The following is a 21,654-nucleotide window of genomic DNA, read 5'->3' on the forward strand; positions in this document are numbered from 1 at the left end:
CTCAAGGAGGGTTAGCAACAGGGGAGTAGGAGGAGGAGAAGGGGGGAGAAGGTACAAAAAATAAGTAGCATAGACAGTAGATAGAAAATAGAAGTGGGGCAAGAATAGCATGGGAAATATAGAATCTAAAGGACTTGAGACACTTGGTCATAAACTAAAGGGGGGTAATGGTGGGGATGGGGGGGGTAGGGTGGAGGGGAATGAAAGGGGGAATAGAACAACTGTAACAGCATAATCAATAAAAAAAATAAAAAAATAGATGATTGTGTAGAGAGATTTTGTTTTTAAAGAAGTAAAATTTTAAAAGGCCAAATATGTCTAGTACACTAGAATAGCTATTAAATACGAAGTGAAAGAAAAGTTAATGGATATGAAAACCAGTGGTTGGAATATGTTTATTATAGGAATACCACATTGTACAACTGCTGGTGTGTCATGTAGTTTGCATGGTTGGCATCACCAGCCTGTGCAGCTCTGCAGTGGCCCTAGTTTGTATGCCTTCAAGGTGTGATTAGAACTGATAGAGCTGGATGTATAGGAAGTATGTGGGTTGATTATTAAGGAAAAACAGCAGTAGATAAAAGTTGGGAAAAGTGGGACAATATTTCAAAGGATATGATATAAGCAGATTCCTTGGAGTTTGCCCTTAGCTTAGTTAAAGATCCTGAAAACCTATGCTCATGCCCAGACGGTGCTCTCATTTTTACCACTGGGGACAGTATTCTTATTTTTACCTCTCATATTCTCTCAGCAGTGGTATTGTCTTTGTAAATAAAGACCTGCAGTGTTTTGCATGTTGCAAATTATGTTAGATGGGAAGTCAGCGATAGGAAGCTATTCCCGTTGTACTTGAGAAGATGTTGGATTCTACATGGTCTCTAATGCTAGGCTTGTGTTTTAATCAAATAAATATGTCATTATTATGATTGAGGGTATTTTCAAAGGAAATAGTATTTTGACACATAAATTATTTGTGAGCCCATTCATTTACTTTTGAAAATTTTACAAGGTAGATTCCTTACAACATGCCATGGAGAGACAAAAATGGGCAGTGCATTTAATAATAGAACTGGGCATGATAAAGAAAGTATGGATTTTTATGACAAGACACATTTTCTTTAATAGGTAAAAGTTTCAGATCATTGTTATTATTTATTTTAAAGGCGTTACATATTCAACATTTGGTCTGATCTGATTTTTTAATCGTCACTACTAGGCTTGATATCGCTGATGATATTAATACCAGTGAAAGTAATAGAGGCTGTTCAGAACCTGTCGCTGGCACTAATTTGGACAGTGAAGTTATGCAGCAAGATTTTATATTTGAGGATGAAGAAGATAACCAGGTAAGAAATGCAAAGACTTAAAAAAAAACTTTGTTAGATGTGGTAGACATACAACTTGGAGTACTTCATGTGTTCCTTTGATACCAACAGCTATAGTTCACCATCTTTGCTAATGTATTTGTTGATTCTAAGTCTCAAGAACATGTATTTTCTTGGTAGAGGTCAGAGACCATTATTGGGTAGAGAAGTAGGTATAAAATGCCTTACTTCAAAATATTTTCTGAGAAGAAACACATTATAGTGTTAGCTGAGGTGGTTGGAGGTATTGTGGTTGAATTTTATTCTTGTGAAAGTTTTTCTCTATTTCCCAGATTTTTTCTGAAGAATGTAGAATCTTTTTATAATTAAAGTCCACGAATATCATTTTAAAAGTAAATTATTTTCACTGCCACAATTAGTAGTAGTAGTAACATTGTTTTTAACATAATTTCAATAACAAAGCAACATCTTTCTAAGATGACTTTCAAAGTTCAGTTTTTTTGTGTGTCTGCTTTTTTAAAGATTTTAAATTTATTTTTAGAGAGAGGGGAGGGAGGGAGAAAGAGAGGGAGAGAAACATTAAATGTGTGGTGGCCTGTCACATGGCCCCCACTGGGCACCTGGCCTGTAACCCAGGCATGTCCCCTGGCTGGGAATTGAACTAGCAACCCTTTGGTTCATAGCCGGCACTCAGTCCACTGAGCTACACCAGCCAGGGCTCAAAGTTCAGTTTTGGTAACACTTTGTAAGATAAAATACTTAATTGATAAGGAAGTTTCCTTCAGCATGTTTTTATTCTAAACCATAAACTAAAGTAGGTATAAGGAATTTAGAATCAACCAATTGAGGTTTATTCTGGCTTCATCTCTCAATAGCAGTATGTCTTCAGTCAAATCTCATTAAGTTCTCTGAGCTTCTGTTTTCTGTAGATAAGTAGGGGGTAATACCAATGTTAGAGAATTATTTTAAATATCAAAAGTAGTATGGAATAGCCCTGGCAGGTGTAGCTCAGTTCAGTGGAGCATTGTCCCATAACTGAAAGGTTACAGGTTTGATTCTTAGTGAGGGTACATACCTAGGTTGTGGATCCGATCCCTGGTCTGGGCGGGTACAGGAGTTATCCGACTGATGCTTCTCACATCATCATTGGTGAGGGTAACGGGAGATAGGTAGTCTTAGACCATAGGCATTGGGAATGAACAAGCCACTATAAACTCCTTGGAAAAACTGTATTGACAATAAGAACAAAAGGACTTAAAACTTTTTACTTAGAAATTTCAGAATCTAGGGCTGTGTCCTAAGAAAATACACACAAATCAGAGATACATGTATAGATTTATTTACTAGAATTTTTATGGGGATTTATTTGCAGTAGAAAATATAAAAAGTTTTTGTTAACTATGAGGGGTCAAATAAATTATGGTATATCCACATAATGGGGTATTGTTGTATCAGAACTAATGTAGTTCCTATTTGTGTGATATTGACAAGAAGAAAGATACTGATAAAAGGTGAAGAAATACAACAAAATATTTATACTGGACATCTGTGGCTGATGGGATAATGAATGATTTTTCTTCAGTTTACTCTTAGATTTCTATTATTTTTGATCAAATAATTTAAATGAAAAACTTATAATGAAAGGAAATTCATTGGATTTAGTGATAGAAATTATTGGTAAAACAAAAGGAGATTTGATAGGTAGTGGATTTTAAGGAAGAAGGCTGAAGTTAAGGGTAGGGGAATGAGATTCAAATGAGCATGTAGAGGCAGCAAAGTGAAATGCCTTTTGGATAAGTTTTGGCATTGAAAATAAAAGCAAACAGATGAAGCAGTCTGGCTTTGGAAGAGTTTTTGTGTTGTTCTGAACATGTTGATTGGGAGTATAGGAATCCGTCACTAGTAGGGAGAGAATGAAAAAGTATGAGAAAAACAGGGTAATTACTGGACTATTGCATGGAGAGGGCTTAGGGGAAAGAGATGGAGGGATGACGATTCAGGGCACAGACTGAGTGACTATTCCTACATAGGAAAGGCTCCTTGAATCCTCTGTTGAAGGGGAGATACACAATGTTTTGTGAAGTAGAAGTTTGGAGGGTTTACTCCAGGTGGTTTTGACCATTATAAAGTGAAATGCCTCATTTTCAGAGGGTGAGAAGATAGGAATAGGGTTTGGGGTTTGAAGAAACTGGTTGAAGTTTTGTGGGAACCTTCATGGAGTGAAATCACAGAGACCAGAGACCAGATAGAAGCGAGTTTGGTAGTACTTGAGTATCAGTGGTCTAGTGGTCTCTAGCTGAAGTTTGATGGCGTGTTTGTAGTGATCAAACTCAAGCAGTGTTACATATTTGACATTATCATTTAGAATTTGCCTGTCTGGAGGACAGAAAACCAACTGTTAACTTGTTTCCTGTTGGCAAGAGCATTGATAAAATAGCTGTTAGTAGTTGGCCACAGGTGCAGAGTACATGATCAGTGAGTGGATTGGAAACTTGAAATGAGGCCTTGAAGCTGGCTCAGTAGAAGTGAGAACAAAGTGAAGAAGTTGCCATGAGAGGGAAGTAAGAGTTGGACATGTGGTGTGACATAGCATGATGCTAGTGGCTTAGATGGAAAGTGACTAGAGTCCAGAGAAGCTGGAAGCCTGCACAGAAGAAGGGATCAGTGAACTATTTACTAAGGGGTCAGATGGTAAATATTTTAGGTTTTGTGAGCCTTCACAGTCTGTCACAGCTATACAACTCTGCAGTTGTACCATGAAAACAGCCATAGAAGATAGATAAACAGTACAGCATGGCTATGTTCCAATAAAACTTTATTTATAGACACTGAAATTTGAATTTCCCTTGATTTGCACATGTCACAAAATATTGGTATTTTGATCTCCCCCTGCCATTAAAAAATGTAAAATCATTCTTAGCTTACTACCACTTTTAAGGAATGTTTGGTGACTAAATGCTCTGTGTGTGGATAATTGATTTTTGTCTTACAGATTCTTAAAATATACTTTTTATGTATTTGTCTTTTGAAAAGGGATAGTCAGTCAAAAATTTAAAAGCTGCAAACATATATAGAAGTCACCTTCCCATCCCTATCTATATTAATTTCCTCTCCACCTCATTGACTATAATAAAACTATAAAAAGGACCATCCTATCAAAAACCGCTGCAGTGAATAGCCTCATACATACACCATTTTACCTCATACAAACCTATCTTAGGATAAATTTATAGGAGCAGAATTTTGGGTCATAAAGTATGAGCATTTGTAATATTACTGTATATTGCCAGATGGCCTTCCATTGAAACAATTTATACTATCAATTAGCCATTTGTAGGAGTACCTATTTCATGAACCCTTTATTCAACAGTAGCAGATTTTTAAATTACAGCCTGGGAAGGGAAATTTGTATGTTGTAATTTTCATGAACATTTCTATAGAAATGTTAAGCGTTATCTCTACTTTTAGTTTTCTATATCTTTTGCACCATTTTTGTGTGTTTCCTTTTTTTTGGTAGGCACTTTTTATTTATTAAGGAAACAGCCCCACTTCCCTGTTTTTGTGATCAGTTGCAAATATTTATTTCCAGTTTGTTACTAAGGTGATTAATTGATAATATTCAGTTTTATCAGCATTTTAAACAAGATTTTAGATTTTATGTCACTGTTAAAAAGGCCTTTCATAATCTCAGATTTTAAACTAACTTTCTTAAATACTTCTTTGGTTTCATTTTTCACATTTAAATACTTGGCTTATTGGGAATTTCTTGTTAAGGTATGAAGAATGAATTTAGCTTTTTTCGTAGATATTTACCCTAGTTTTTCTAATACATGAATTTATAGAATATCTTGCCTCACTGATTTGAAATGCTGTCTTTATTATGAACTGAATGCCTTTATAAAGTGAGTGTGTTTCTCATTCATTCACCAGCAGTGAGTGAAAGTTGAACCACATCCTTGTCAGCATTTGGTGGTGTCAGTATTTTGGATTTTGGCCATTCTAGTAGGTGTGTAGTGGTATCTCATTTTAATTTGTGACTCCCTAATGACTTAATGATCAGCATCTTTTCATATGCTTATTTGCCATCTGTATATTTGGCTGAGTTCAGGTCTTTTGCCCATTTTTTATATCAGGTTGTTTTCTGTTAGAGTTTTAAGTGTTCTTTGTTTATTTCAAATAGCAGTCTTATCAGATAAGTCTTCTGCAAATTGGTATATTTTTTAATGTGCTATTGAATTCTGTAGTTAAGTATTTAGGATTTTTGTATTGGTATAATGAGATAGGTTGTAAATTTTTAAATAGGTACAGGTTGTACAGTAATTTGTACTGCTTTGGGGATCGAAACAGTCTGAAAATCAATAGCCTGATTAGATTCACATGAAAATACTTGGTCTTATCAGTAGACTCACAGAAACAGTTCATTTCAGGTTTAGCAGGCCTTCATTGGTTGTGTCCGACTAAGTGTACAGTTATTTATATCTTCTAAACACTGAGACTTCTGGCATGTAATTACCTCCTTTTGAACTTAAGGCCAGAAGTGTTTAAGAAACTCTAGCAGATATCTAAGAGGAAGAGATGGATGTCAATTTGACTTGTACTATATTGTGAGATCTCATAGGAGCTTTTTTTGTTTTTGTTTTTGTTGTTTTAAGTTAACAGAAATACTCAAAACCTCTGACTGGAAACAACTACTCAGTCACATTTTAAATTTTGCTTTATACCCCAATCTTTCTCTCTCATTTTGGTTTTTAAAAATGGAGATATAATTGACAAATAACATTAGTTCCAAGTGTATAGCATAATGATTCAATGTATGTATGTACTGTGATCACATGTCTAGTTAACATCCATTATCACACACAGTTAAATTTTTTTCTTGTGATGAGACTTTTAATATTTACTCTCACCACCTTTTAAATATACACTAGAGTATTATTAACTATAGTCATCATGCCTTACTTATTTCTTAAGAAGTTTGTACAGTGTTTATCTTTCTCTGTCTGACCTATTTCATTTAACATAGTGCTCTCAAGGTCCATTCATGTTGTCACAGATGGCAGGATTTCCTTTTTTATGCCTGCATAATATTCAATTGTATATATACACTACAATTTTTTAATTCATTCATCCATTGATGAACATGTAGGTTGTTTCCATGTTTTGGCTATTGTAAATAATGCTGCAGTGAGCATGAGAGTGCAGATATCTTTTCAGTTTAGTATTTTTGTTCTCTTCAGAGAAATGCCTAGAGGTGGAGTTGCTGGTAATCATTTGGTAGTTCTGTTTTAAATTTTTTGGCTTCCATACTATTTTCTATAGTAGTGTCTGTACCAATTTATATTCTCACCAAGAGTGCACTGGGGTTTTCCTTTTCTCATCCTCACCAACACTTGTTATTTCTTATCTTTTTGATTATAGCTGTCTAACAGGTATGAGGTACTATCATTGTGGTTTGGATTTGTGTTTTCTTGAAGATTAGTAGTGTAGAGCACCACTTGGTGTAGCAGTTGGCCATCTGTGTCTTTGGAAAAATGTCTATTCAGATTCTTTGCCCATTTTTATTTATTTATTTTGTATTTTATTTTTTTAAAGATTTTATTTATTTTTAGAGAGAGGGAAGGGAGGGAAAAAGAGAGAAATGTTAGTGTGTGAGACAGAAAACTGTACTTGAAAAATAATTAAATAAAAAAATCTTACAAAAAAAATTAGTGTGTGGTTACCTCTTGTGTGTCTCTTACAAGGGACACGGCCTGCAACCCAGGCATGTGCCCTGATTGAGAATCGAACCAGTGACCCTTTGGTTCACAGGCTGGCACTCAATCCACTGAGCCCACCAGCTGGGTCTGTCCATTTTTAATTGGTTTGTTTTTTGCTATTGGGTTTTACGGGTTCTTGGTATATATTGGATGCTAACCCCTTATCAGATACATGATTTGCAAATATTGTCTCCCATTCTGTAGCTTTGCCTTTTCATTTTATTTTTATAGTTTCTTTTGCTGTTGAGACCTCTTCAGTGTTGACCACATTAATTCAGTGGAAGAAATTGGGCTAGATTGATGTGTATGAAATGTATGGAGTGGTGGGTATTTAGCCTATTTAAAAGAAGTAATTAGCATGCCCTTACTGCAAAACTAGGTGGGTGTTGGAGATGGTAAGATACAGAACCAAGTAATGTGGAAGCACCAATTATGGATGGCTAAGGAGTGGAAGGAGACCAGAGAGATTACTGGAAATGCCCATCAGGCTTTTAATTACCTCTTGGCAGTCAGCTCTGACAGCCCCTAAGACAGGGGTGTCAAACGCATTTTCACTGGGGGCCACATCAGCCTCGCGGTTGCCTTCAAAGGGCTGAATGTAATTTCAGCTTCTTAACAGTTAAGGAGAGTTACATTTATACAGTCCTAAAGTTATTTTGGCCCTTTGAAGACAACCACAAGGCTGATGTGGCCCCCAGTGAAAATGAGTTTGACACCCTGACACTGGCAGTATGATTGTGTTGTACTTGCTGCTCCCACTATTATTGGCTGCTGCCACCACCAGAACTTATTGACTTACTTGAATTGAGACCGAGTGCCTTAGACCTCCTTTTGAGGATCTCACTATTTGTGGTGAAGGATAGGGAAAAAAATATGGGCTATTTTGCTAGCTGATATTTTAGGAAAAAAATAAGTTCTCCTCTACCCATGTACAAAGGAAGAATGTTTTATGTAGCATGAATTCTGAGCAAGTAAAACTTCTTCAGGTGATGAAGCATATTTTAGTTTCTAAAGAAAGTATTGTATATTTCCCTGTCATTACATAGAATTCTGGCCATATGCCTGTTATGTATGAAGTCTAACCTGACTCTAGTAACTCACTTTTCTTTGGGGCATGATATGGATCACAGTTCGGTACCTGACTCTAAACGTCATCTGCTTGCTTCACTGCTGGTCAGTCATCTTTTACTTCTGTCACTACATTTTTCTTTTTTATTGCCTACAATTGCCTTTTCATTTGCTACTTTTCACCATTTGTTTAAGTATTTTTTTTGCCTAATTTCTCTCTGGAGGGTATGTGGGTATTAAATATATCAGTTTTTATAGTTCATTTCAATTGTATCATAGTAAAAAGGATTGTAGGTTGAGTAAGACTTAGTGATGTAATAGTATGGTTTTGTAATAGAACTTTATATTTTTTCTTATAAGCTATTTATTTGATTCTTTCCCAATAACTGAGATGGGCGAATAAATTATTATTATTATGCTCATACTTATAACGAGGAAGGTAGAGCTGGGACTTAATTTGGTTCTTTGCATAAAATATCAAGGCTCATTTTAATTATTGGGTCTGGGTAATAATTATTTCATATATCCAGAAACCTCCATATTCAAAAATGAAGGTACTGTATTCTAGAGTGTGAAGGTTGCTGAAGTCTATTTCTAGATACCTGTGGTTCTCACGCTTTGGGTCTCAGGATCTTGTTATACTCTTTAAAGTTATTGAGGATGCCATAAAGCTATTGTTGTATGTCTGTCAATATTTACTGTATTAGAAATGAAAACTGAAAAGTTAAAAAATGTTTATTAGTCTACTTAAATAGGTTGCTTTTTAATAAAAACAGCTTTTTAAAATTTTTTATTTTGAGGAACAGCATGGTTTGTACAAATGTTGTAAATGCCTGTATGACTTCATAGAAGTTAGCTGGATTCTCATATCTGCTTCTGCCTGCATTCAGTCTGTTGCTGTAGGTTCCTTTGAAGTATGTGAGGACAATTTAGCCTTACAGAGATATGTCATTTGAAAAGGAAAAAGTATTTTAGTAGCTCTTTTCAGATAATTATGGACTGTCTTTCATATTAAACAAAACTGGACCAGTGGTAGTTTCTTAAGAATCTAAGAAGAATTGAACCTTTTGTTGATTTTAGAAATGGTGATCAAAAACCCTAAAAAAGGTTGCATGATTTGTAGAGATGCACTTGATGCACTGGACATTTGTGTTAGACCTGGTAGGTATGCATTTTGGGGAGGAATAGAAAGGGGATGGTGTTACTTAAGCCCATTAAGAAATGGAGAAGAGTTCTTACATGTTTCTGAGCTTCACAGTTATTTCAAATAAATTTTATAAAGGGATCTGGTGGACTACATGATTCCCCTGTTACCAACTTCTGTTTGTGGCTGAGGAGGAGGAGAAGCAGCAATTGGCAAGTTGGGACCATAAGACCATCGTTTTTGGAGACAGAAATTCTGAGGGGGAAAGAATGTCATAGTGTGGTAGTAGCAGTACCTGTTACTTAGTGGGAAATGAGAAATGCAGGGTCCTCATTTTACACATCTAGCCATACGTACACGTAAAACACGTGACTCAAGTTTTGAGGAAGATAAAATATTCTCTGTAAAAAGAGATTCCAACACCTATAGACTATTGTAAATAGTATTTAAAGAGGGGCATTTGAATAATTTATAATCTGCTACCCTACTTTAGATTGGAAACTTCTTCTCATATATGAATATTAGGAGCTCCATTAATGCAGTGGTGTTCTTTTTAGCAGTCTGTAGGTATACTGTTAGAGCCATGTGGTGACCATGGGGATAGTGAAGACGGCTGCCGTGAGAGGTAAGCATTTTCTCTTGTTCCTCATTAAGTAACCATTTTGAGAATTGGAGTTCTTAAATTTGGGGGTGAAATTTTTATATGATTCTATTATAGCATATTTTAGATAATCTGAAGAACCGAGGTTCTTGTTTTAATGGTAAGCATAAGCATATTAATTTCAAAGGGGTGTAGGTCCAAACAGACATTAGTTACAACTTGGAAAACATTCAGAGGAATGAACAACATGCCTCGGAGACACTTAAAACTTTCACTTGACTAGAACAAGTGGGAATTTATTGACATTAAAAAAAATTGATTTTAGAGAGAGAGGAAAGGAGAGAAAGAGTGAGAGAGATCAGCTTGTTGTTCCACTTATTTATGTGTTCATTGGTTGATTTTTGTATGTGTCCTGATGGAGGATCAGACCCACCACCTTGGTGTATCAGGAGGATGCTCTCACCAGCTGAGCTACCTGGCCAGGGTGGGGATCTATTGATACTCTGAATACACCTTTCAGTGTATCATAGTCTTGGAGCTGTGGATGACTAACTGAAAGATTGTAGCATATTTGCTTGCACAGATATGTTTAGGATGTTTTTGTTCCTCCTCCTCTTGGTATGTACCAGTAATGACTTTTTTAAAAAATTATTTTTATTAAATTGAGGTAACTTTAGTTAGTAACATTATATAAGTTTCAGGTATACAACATTATAATTCAATATCTATATACTTTATTGCGTGTTCACTAAAGTCTAGTTTCCTTTTGTTACCAGTATTTGATCCTCTTTTCCCAATTTGCTTTTCCCTTCCCTCTTTTCCTTTGGTAACCTCCATTCTGTTGTCTGTATTTATGTGTTTGTTTTGTCAGTTTGTTTGTTGCATTTTGTTTTATATACCACATAAGAGTGAAATCATACGTTTTTCGTTTTTTCTTTTATCTCCTTATTTACTTCACTTAGCATAACCATCTTACGCAGTTGGTGCTTGTTTACCTCCTTGGTCAGCAGTAATGGGAAGGGGATTCCTTGAGACAATGAATATCTCAGCCATCTGTAGTCTCCATAGATACTCAGTAGAAAGAGTCCTTTTGAACAGAAGCTTTCTAGAATGTTTTAAGTAACCATGTAGGTTTTGGATTTTGTTTCCCTTTTTATGACTCTTTAAGATGTTGCTTAGAAGCGTGTTGTAACTTTCTTCGGAAAGATAATTGATATTCTGAAAACAAATCAGTAATAAAGTTGCAGACTAGGTTGTACATACTGAGAAATTCCAAACAGCATTATTAAACTTGGCGATAATGCCATTGTCTCTTTTAATTGTGAGTAGGAAACCTATTCTCTGAGGGTAAGTAAATTCTTTAGAGCCCCATCTCTGGACCACCCCTCTCCTCTGAAGGTCCGCAGATTTTCTGCTCACAGCAGTTCCCTGTGCTTCCTTTCAGGAGGCAGGAATGATCCTCTTCCAGCCCAGGGAGTATTGGAGATATGGGCTGAAGATGTAAGATTAACAGCATAAACAGGCATCCCCAGAATGATGACATCTGGATTTGGTAGAACAATAAGGATCCAAGTAGTGAGGACCCAATCTTTTTGGAATAAACTCTTTCCTCTTCAACTTGTGTATAGGTTAGCAAACTTGTTTTTAGATCCAAAGAGTTCTTGGTTAGGTGGATTTTACAAGGTTGTATGTTTAACACTCATGTTTCTCGAATTTAGGTGATTAGGTCTTCTAGTCTGTCAGGGTAGAATTTAGCTCATTCCACCGCTTGCTCCGACTCTAAGCAAAGGAAAGCCTTTAAACTTGCAAGGGAATTTAGCTGTTCTCATCCTCAATAAGAATAAGGTCATTGGTAAATGAGGAGATAGCTTGCCATGTTTAGATCACGACCTGTCTTCTGAATGCACACTCTGTTTTGGCAGGGTAGAAGCAGCACCTTCGTGTATCATTGTACAGTGCCACAGAGTTTTTAGGGAGAACTTTCCCACAGTAGGTATATTGATAACCTGCTGTGATATTAGATGCTTGGTTGACTGGTCATATAGGTAGAGATAATTTGTGACAGCTTGCTGTCACAGTTGTTCTAAATAGGGGTGGTTTTGTTGGTGAAATAAGAGGTGAATATAAATTTAAAAATTTTTTCAGCTTATATGTTATCATTATATTTTGAGAAGTGAGAGCTTTAGAAGTAGTAAACTTGCTTTGACTGTGATAGAACACAATTAGATTTAAAATATAGGACATAGCTATACCTTTAAAAATCATCTTTAAAAGAAAAAAAATATCCCAGAGTGGGGGAGTATAAAACTATTTGGTAAAAGCTAATATTTGTTTTTAAAACTCTTTTTCATTATACATTCGATCCTTTTGGTTTTTGTGTATTATGGATTTTATTTTAAGGTTATTGTTGGTTTTGTGTGTGCTCATGTGGGAGGGTGATGAATGTTATTTAATTTTTCTAACCTGAAGTGTTTCTGTGGATCTCTTCAGTAGTGTGTGATTTCCAGATACAGGGCTCCAAAGAATGGGCATGTGCCTAGTTGTCATTCTTCTCTTACCTTGTAAATGCTAACTGTATGGGGAAGAGAGGAACCTAGGTAAGCAATATGCAATGAGAGTAACCTATTTATTCTTAAAGAACTAATAACTTTATTTGTATTTTTAGGAAAGAGTATTTGTCATTTGACAGTGATCAGTTGTCACACTTGATTCTGGTAAGAATTATTTTTCTCTTACGGTTCTTAAAAATTTGACTAGGCTTAATCTACCAGTTATATCTGGCTTTTAACTCTTGAGTTATATAGGTTTCAAGGAGGTTTAATATAGGTATTCTTAATAATGTTGTACAGTTAAAGTAGCACTTAATTTGCTACTTTTGTTTACAAGAATTTAGTTATGAAAACACTTTCCTGAATTTGTGATCCAAACTTTGTCTCCCAGTAAGACATATTATAAAACTGCAATTTATATTTGAAAATAGTTTGGATGGTGGGAGTGGGACAGGCACAGTAAACTAATGAAGACTCCACAGGTATATGTGCTGGTTGTCTTTAAGCTGTGTATGAAAAGTGTCCTGGTTGTGAATGTATTCTTTTATTTTAAAATTCAGGATTCTCATAGCAAGATATGTGATTTGAATGCCAACCCTGAATCAGAAGCACTGGGAGATCAAAGTGTTGGAATTCAGGGAGAAGCAGCATGTGTCCAAATTCCACATCTAGATCTGAAGAGCGTTTCTGATGGTGATAAATGGGAAGGTAATTTCACCCACACATATTTTCCTAATAATGCTCTTTGTAACCGAAATTCCCCAAAGCAATAATGAGATTACTGCCCTTTTCTGGACAACCTTATTGATTTTGATTTTCTGGTTTTTTTCTTTTTCATATAAGAGTGAGTGAGTGTTTTTACTCAAATGTACTAATGAGATTATGGAACAACTATCTCTTATGTTTTATCTGATCCATTAGCTTTGAAGATGGGTGTTAGAACTGACTAAAAAAATCAAGCTACTAGGATAGGCTTTTGTTAATTGTTAAACTAGGTGATACTGACCAGTCTTTGAAAGTCCAGTATGTTAGTGCCTAGGGGTCTTACCACTTTAAAAGAGGAAGCTTGCCCTGACTGGAATGGCTCAGTTTGGTTGGGGTGCATATGAGAGGCAGCTGATGGATGTTTCTCTTTCACATCAGTGTTTCTCTCCCTCTTTCTCCCTCCTTTCCCTTATAAATAAATAAACAAAGTTTAAAGAGGGTGGCTTATATATAGCTCCCTCTTCTTTATGATCATCAGGAATATTTTTTTAAAAAATGATCTTCGGGGGCATTTCTATGCAAATACTGTACTATATCTTCCCTGTATTAGGTTGTGTTATGAAGTTTGGGAGCAGGTTCCTAGCAATTTTTACAGAGGAGAGAAGTTTGAATTTAAATGAAAAAAGCAAGACACATCAGTATATGTATTTGTCAAAGCTCAGCAAATGTATACTTAAAACTTGGATTTTATTATATGTTTTCCATTTTTATCAAAAGGAGTGAAAACTAAATAAATATTGAACCCCAGTGATGGATTTGCATGTTAAAGTGTTTATGGGGAACTGTGCTGATATCTGCATTTTACTTCAAAATTCAAGAATAAATAAGATGGTTAATGGAATAGATAAGTGTTATAAAGCAAGTATAATCAGATGTCAGTGGTAGAATCTAGATAATTGATATATGGATGTTCAGTGTAAAATTCTTTAAACGTGCCTGTATATTTGTAAACTTTCAAATAAAATGTTGGAGTGGGGAGTGGAAGCAAGCAACATATTTGACCCAGGAGGCCTTTTGGATCATACATCATCTTCCTTGATAAAGAGACAATGAGACAACTCAGGAATCTTAAATAAAGTTTCATGTTTGTTCATGTGGATGAAGATCCCTTGGTTATCTCACCTTTGGGAAGTTAGCAAAACCCTTATAGTGGCAGTAGCAAGAGGAACTGCAGTACCACTACCACAGACTCCTTTTGCTGCCTCAAGTCTATTCATCTGATTATAGTTGGAGTGTTTTTATATACCCATATTTATGTTTAAGAAATAGTTTTTAAAGTCCCAAGACATTGTCTGTGCCAGCCTTTATACTGCTGTCCTCTCTTTCCCCCTGTATTTTTTGTCTAGATGTTTGTCATGCCCAGTAGAATATTATGTGTCTTAATTTGGACTGATACACAAGTCAGGAAGTTGTCTTTCATTTGCTTTGTTCTGGGTTATTCAGGACCTTTAGAATTCATGAAGATGCTCCCCAGAGTTAGGAGATGTTATCCTGGGGGCAGTGAAGATCAAATGTCCCTCTAAGTTTTTCTCCTGATATAGTTGCTGAAAAGGAGTGGTGGTCTGCAGACCATTCCTGGAGCAGCCATGGGAGAGGAGTCTCTGAAAGATAAGGCTGCATTCTGACAAAGGCCTTAATGAACACTTCTTAGAGAATGAAGCCCATTACAGTCCTGAAAGTCCTCTATTTAAGTGTTAAGCATAGAAGAGCAATTGTTTTTCAATGTTTGAGAAGATAGGACATTGTCTGTCTAGCTTCAGCTTTCTGGAGACTTACTTCCCCAAAGGGAACCTAATGGCTGCGCTCTCTTTTCTTTCTGTCAGAACCCACCCCTTAATAGCTTGTGATATGGAAGGAAAATAACTATGGACTACTGATCCCTGATTTTCAGTGCCTGAGCTGCCCTTATTATCCTTCTTGCTCATTAGCTTTGACAAGTCCACACAGGCCTCCTTGTGGCACTTCCAGGAATAGGGGTCAGAGAGCAAAGGGTAATAGACAACTGAGTGAATTTCTTAGACTTGAGCACTGTATGTGCTTGGGAGAGTGCCAATTAGCAGACCATGATGTTCCTTCCCACTTTGCCACCAGTACAAAGATTGATTTTCTACAACAAGGAGTTAAGATATTCTAAATAAAATTCTTAAGAGGCTGAGTTACTTTATACCTTAGCTAACTTGGAATCAGAGGCATGCCTTGTTTGAGTGTGACTCTTAATATTCACAAGCAGGTAGCACATACCATATCTACCCACCAGGATGAATTTGTAGCAGCTCTTCAAAAGGTCTTGGCTTTTAATGGAAGTGGACGACATTTTTGTTTCACATTCTCTCCTGCTAATTATTGAATGGAAAACAATAGGATCTTTTCAAAGTGCAATCAGTGGGAGATATTTTTCTGTTAAATTGATTATACTGAAAGCTTCAAATAGTACCACTTTTAAGAGTTTCCATTTCTTTAGTTTTATGTTTGCATTTTAAGAAAACAGTACTACTTTGATTTTTTTGCCTTGCCTAAATGGAAATGTATGTTTGTGTTTGTTTTTAAAGTTTTCATTAGTAGTAATTTCTTTGAATAAAGTTTTTGAGCTGAATGCCTAACTGGTTTTAGGGAAATGTTTTTGGTATCTTTGGCTTTGTGTTAGTTATGTGTATGGTTTGTTCTGACTGTGCTGTGTGTTCACTTTAGTATTTTTTGCCATTTTTTCCATTTTATTAGCGTCATGCCCTATCACTTTTCCCCTCATTGATTTCAAAACAATGCATCTGCAGAGAGATGGGGAGGGTAAGTATGGTTCACCATAGTTTAGTTTTTTTGCCTCTTTATGGTTCACTTTCTTTGCCTTTCTTCTTAGCCCTTCTCCTGCTGTCCCCATGTAGTAGGAAAACTGGTCTGGGTTAAAAATGGTACCCAGAAAAATTGTTTCTATTACTTTTCTTTTTTCTTAAAATAGGAGATTTCTCGTTAAATGTTTATTACTAGTTACTTATTTGCTGGGAAGCAGGTACAAGGGTTCTGAAAATCACTTTATTGCTGGGTTTATTGTGGGATTGCACGCTTTGTATTAAATTTTTAGTTATCAGATTAATCATGGCTTTAAAAACTAACTAAATTATGTTTTCATTACCCTGGAAAAAACGTAATCTTTAAATTGCTAATGTGTAAAGTAAAAAAACTAAATTACTAAAGTTGCAATCTTAGCTATTGTGTGAAGAGAAAGAAAACATTCTATTCCTGATTTTTGACACTGTCAAGCCATCTTTGCATCCAAAAATACTTACTTTCATTATTGTTAATAGATACAGCATCAAAGTTTTAAACTGTAGTTATAAATAAAGTTAATGTGTAGATGAAAAAGTGAAAAGTGTCTCTCCTCCCCCCACAGACTCCAGTGACACCTGAAGTTAATTTTATATTTGGAGTATGCTTGTGCGCTCTGTGTTTATCTCTATGTGTTATGTGTAATTAAACCTTGTATGTGCAAAGATATTAAATATATATCAACATGGTTTTTTTTTTAAGAATTTACAGAACAAACAATAAAAGAAAAACTTAAGAAAAACTATTGCTATTAAATTATGTCTTGATAATATTGTTGGGTGTTTAATTATTAAAATGTGTATTAAGTACAGGAATCTTGCAACAGAAGGTAACCACCACAGTCTAATGTTGGAGGCCAGTTGCTGTTAGATGGGTTAGCCACTTGTTTGGAAATGTTAGAATTCTTTTGCAAGAACTTCATTTGGTGAATGTTCTTCCTAAATTCCACTTCTTCTTAACACAGCCCCTTGACTGTAAGGGGCGCTTGTTCCACTGGCAGCTTTTGGCTAAGTTAAATTCCTAACTAAGGACTTTTGGGTGTTTCTAAATGAGGACTTTCCCTACTTGAAAAATAACATTTGATATCATTTTAAAGAGCTTGACAGTGTCCTTTTTTGCTTTGTGACTGAGTTCAGAAATTTAAATAGAATTCTGGGCTGAAAAATGAAACTCAGGTGGTTTTAAACTCTATTAGGTTTTATGAAGATCCTGATATATTTTCCTTTTTTAAAAAGTATTATAAATATTATGTGAACCACCACATAATGATATGAGTTACAGAACATATAGCTGATACTGTGTGACCTTTATTCCATGTGGAAACCAGAGACCCATGGTACTGTTCTTTGTGTTTGATTTACAGAGCCATTTCCTGCTTTTAAGTCTTGGCAGGAAGACTCTGAGTCTGGAGAAGCTCAGCTGTCTCCACAAGCTGGAAGAATGAATCATCACCCCCTGGAAGAGGACTGTCCTCCAGTGTTATCACACCGTAGTTTAGATTTTGGGCAAAGCCAGCGTTTCCTTCATGATCCGGAAACGTTGGCTTCCTCATCTAAAGCACTTTCTTTTGCTAGGTATGTGATTTTTTTATGTACCTATGTGAGGTGATTCCTATTAGGTACCCAAATCCTTTGAGAGATTTAATTCCCTGGACCTGCATTTCTTTCTCTCCTGTTTCATAAAGCACATTTTTGTAACTTTTAATTTTTTTGATTTCTAAATTCTAGGTTTGTTGAGGTATACAGTTTGTGATTTGCTGTCTAATAGAAATTTTCTCAGGATATATTTTTTCACTTAATCTTCATGATTGAAATACAGAACTCTGGAAGGGAAGCAGCAAGTGGAGCTCACCACCCCTTATTGTTCTTGTTGTCAAAACTTTCTTTTTTTATAAAAATATGTTTTATTGATTATGCCATTACAGTTGTCCCATTCTCCCCTTATTACCCTCCCCCCTGCACACTCCCTCCCCCCATTCCCCCCTTTAGTTCATGACCATGTGTCACAAATTCTTTAGATTCTATATTTCCCGTACTATTCTTCTCCTCCCCCTGTCTGTTTTCTACCTGCCATCTATGCTACTTATTTTTTGTACCTTCTTCCCCCTTCTCTTTCTCCTCCTCCCACTCCCCTGTTGCTAACCCTCCATGGGATCTCCATTTCTATGGTTCCATTCCTGGTCTAGCTGTCCTCTTAGTTTGCTTTTGTTTTAGGTGTGGCTATTAATAACTGTAAGTTTGCTGTCCTTTCACTGTTCATGTTTTTTATCTTCTTTTTCCTAGATGAGTCCCTTTAACATTTCATATAATAAAGGCTTGGTGATGATGAACTCCTTGAACTTGACCTTATCTGAGAAGCATTTTATCTGCTCTTCCATTCTAAAGGAAAGCTTTGCTGGATAGAGCAATCTTGGTTGTAGGTCTTTGGTTTTCATGACTTGGAATACTTCTTTCCAGCCTCTTCTTGCCTGTAAGGTCCCTTTTGAGAAATCAGCTGACAGTAGGTGACTGTCCCCTTAGCTCTTGCTGCTTCTAGGATTCTCTCCTTCATTTTAATCTTGGCTAATACAATGATGATGCGCCTAGGTGTGTCCCTTCTTGGGTCCAACTTCTTTGGGACTCTGAGCTTCCTGGATTTCCTGGAAGTCTATTTCCTTTGCCAGGTTGGGGAAGTTCTCCTTTATTATTTGTTCAAATAAGTTTTCCACTTGTGGCTGTTCCTCTTCCCCTTCTGGCACCCCTATAATTCGGATGTTGGAACATTTAAAGATGTCCTGGAGGTTCCTGAGCCTCTCCTCATTTTTCTGAATTCTTGTTTCTTCATTCTTTTCTGTCTGGTCATTTTTTTCTTCCTTCTGGTCTACTCCCTTGATTTGAGTCCCAGTTTCCTTTCCATCTCTGTTGCTTTCCTGTGCATTTCCCTTCATTTCAATTAGTTTAGCCTTCATTTGTTCCTCTAATTTGTGACTAAAATCAATCAGTTCTGTGAACAACCTAATCACCAGTGTTTTGAACTGTGCATCTGATAGGTTGGCTATCTCTTGGTTGTTTAAATGTATTGGCTCTGGGGTTTTGACTTGTTCTTCCATTTGAGCCATAATGTTTTGGTCTGTCCACACCTGTTATGTATGAGGGGCGGAGCCTTAGGTGTTCACCAGGGCAGGGTGACCCAGTCACTGGGTTGTGACACTGTATGTGGGGGCAGGGTCAGAGAGGGGCAATGGTGTCTGTTTGTGCTCGCTCTCGTTCTCTCTCTCTCTCTCTCGGATTTTGGTCCCCTCTGCTGCTTCCTGCAAGCAAACCAGGCCCCCCTGGTGCTGGCTCCTGGGTGTGTGGGCCCGTGCACCCTCCAGGACCCTGTGGGTCTCTTCAACAAACTCTCTGTGAGCCTGGGAGCTTCTCCCAGGACCTCGACCCTGAAAGTTTTCCCAATTGGTCTTTTAGGCTTTAATTCCCGTTGCTGGGGCCCTAGCCTGCATGGTCTGTTTCACTGCTTGCTCCTTTGCCTGGTTTATCTGAGTGTGAATGTGTGACCGCAGTCAGCCAGCCACCTGGCGCCCCCACTGGGTCTGCCTCTTGCCACCTCACGCCTGGGATCTGACAATTGCTGCCTGTACTCCTGGGTCAGTCTGGCCACTTTTTCCTGCACAACCCTGCTCCACTAGTTGCTGACTCTGCCCCTCTTACCGGTCTGGCTGAATGGTTTATTGTTGTCCTACTTTGGTAGGGTTCAATTTTCTGTGCTTTGGTTGTGTTTTAGTTACTAAAACTTTGCTGTCTTTAAACTTAGTTGTGCGAGGAGGTACATACAGTGTTTCTACCTACACCTCCATCTTGGCCAGACGTCTGTTGTCAAAACTTTCAATTAAATTGATTCTTAATGTCAGAAACTTAACTTTGCAATTTGAGCACAGAGTGCTCTGCACTGCCCAAACAACTTCTGAATGATTCCAAATTGTTTTCAGTAGCACTTGTGTTAGCTAATTTTGTGGCATAAGTTTCTTTTTTATGACTGTGTTTTAATGTTAGGGATATACTTCTTGGTAATAGTATCATGTTAAATCAGGGCAATAAGAGATACGCTGTTGATAACTTGGAAATTTAACATATACTGTTTGCCTCTTGTTTTAATTCAGGATTCGAAGATCATCCTTTAGTTCAAAAGATGAAAAAAGAGAAGACAGAACACCATATCAGTTGGTCAAAAAACTTCAGAAAAAAATCAGACAATTTGAAGAACAATTTGAAAGGGAACGAAATAGCAAGGTAAGTTTGTAGTATTGCCAGCATGAGGTAAATCTGTTGAAACTGGGAAGAGGAGGCTCTTTGGAGAGGATTTGTCAGTCCATCTCTTTCCTGGGAGCAAGAACTAATAATCTGAGATGTCCAGAGAAGTAGTGATCATACACGTCTGAGGTTCTATAGATCCTTGGCCTTCTGCATTTCGTACTGGTGTTCTTGCCATCCTTTCTTCATGTCTCCATTGGCATAACAGCTTGTAGGATTTTTAAAGTGAATACTTTACATTTATAAATTACATTAATGCTACTTTGGCACTCCCTTAAAAACCACAAGTATGAAGGGTAAGAGGTGGAGAAAAGAGTTTAATTTAATAATTTTAAATAATAATATTTGCCTTGGCTGGCGTGGCTTAGTGGATTGAGTGCCAGCCTACAATCCAAAGGGTCTCTGGTTTTATTCCCAGTCAGGGTACAAGCCTGGGTTATAGGCCAGGTCCGTAGTGGGGCGTGCGTGAGAGACAACCACATGTTGATGTTTTTCTCCCTGTCTATTTCCCTCCCCTCCCTTCCCTTCTCTAAAAATAAAATCTTTAAAAAAATAAAATATAATATAAATGTAAAATGTAATAACACTAAGAAATAATTTAAATTTAACAATAAGTTTAAGCTAATAATTTAATAATCAGAAAATGAAGTGGAAATAGTCCTATACAAGCATTCAGAAGATCCATATTCAAATCTGGCTTCTTCCAGTTGCTAAATCCTGCTCTGAGACTTTTACTTAATATCCTGTCTTAATATCTACTTAAGGTAAGACAGAAATGAGGATTGAGTGAAATCTCTGCTGTGGAAACTGTAAAATATAACTTTGACATAAATTAACATAACTATTGCTTACCATAAAGGTGACAGTGATTCTGTTCCTTAACTTTTCAGCCTTCATATAGTGATATTGCAGCTAATCCAAAGGTATTAAAATGGATGACAGAGCTTACCAAACTGCGGAAGCAAATTAAAGGTATAAAATATCTACTTTTGTAGTATATTTTTATTTAAAAAATATTCTCCATAATATTTATTAGAATTATAATTTTGGTGCTTTGGTTTTTTACAACACATATAAAGTATTTATTTATTTATTTATTTATTTATTTATAATTGTTTGGGTACAGTTTTCTGCCTTTTACTCCCTCCCCTTTCCACCCTCGCCCACCTTGGTTTTGTCCATGTGTCCTTTATACTTGTTCCTGTAAGCCCTTCTTCTTTTCTTCTGAAATTCCCTCCCCTCTCCCCTCTCCCCTCTGGTCACTGTCAGCCTGTTCTAATTTTGGTACTTTTAAGTCTTGGACACTGTCAAGTAAAAGTTTTCTTATTAGTATGATGAGT

At 36.5% G+C, this 21,654-nt stretch overlaps 1 protein-coding gene across 7 annotated transcripts in view; it reads left to right on the forward strand.

Annotated features, from left to right (window-relative positions):
* Positions 1–21,654, forward strand: part of FAM13B (family with sequence similarity 13 member B) — a 78,831-nt gene that overhangs the window by 42,938 nt on the left and 14,239 nt on the right. For 2 of the 7 annotated variants that reach the window (XM_037147547.2, XM_053666452.1), the window contains 8 exons: positions 1,217–1,346; positions 9,854–9,918; positions 12,560–12,608; positions 13,004–13,151; positions 15,927–15,992; positions 17,392–17,602; positions 20,164–20,293; positions 21,205–21,286. In XM_037147547.2, coding sequence (XP_037003442.2) covers positions 1,217–1,346; positions 9,854–9,918; positions 12,560–12,608; positions 13,004–13,151; positions 15,927–15,992; positions 17,392–17,602; positions 20,164–20,293; positions 21,205–21,286 — 881 coding nt within the window. Of the gene's footprint in view, positions 1–1,216; positions 1,347–9,850; positions 9,919–12,559; positions 12,609–13,003; positions 13,152–15,926; positions 15,993–17,391; positions 17,603–20,163; positions 20,294–21,204; positions 21,287–21,654 lie in introns of all 7 variants that reach the window. The other 5 variants (XM_053666451.1, XM_037147543.2, XM_053666454.1 and 2 more) reach the window with 3 other exon arrangements.

The sequence above is a fragment of the Artibeus jamaicensis genome, unplaced genomic scaffold (assembly GCF_021234435.1).
Source record: "Artibeus jamaicensis isolate MK-2021 breed Jamaican fruit bat unplaced genomic scaffold, CSHL_Jam_final contig_456, whole genome shotgun sequence".
Taxonomy (NCBI): Eukaryota; Metazoa; Chordata; class Mammalia; order Chiroptera; family Phyllostomidae; genus Artibeus; species Artibeus jamaicensis.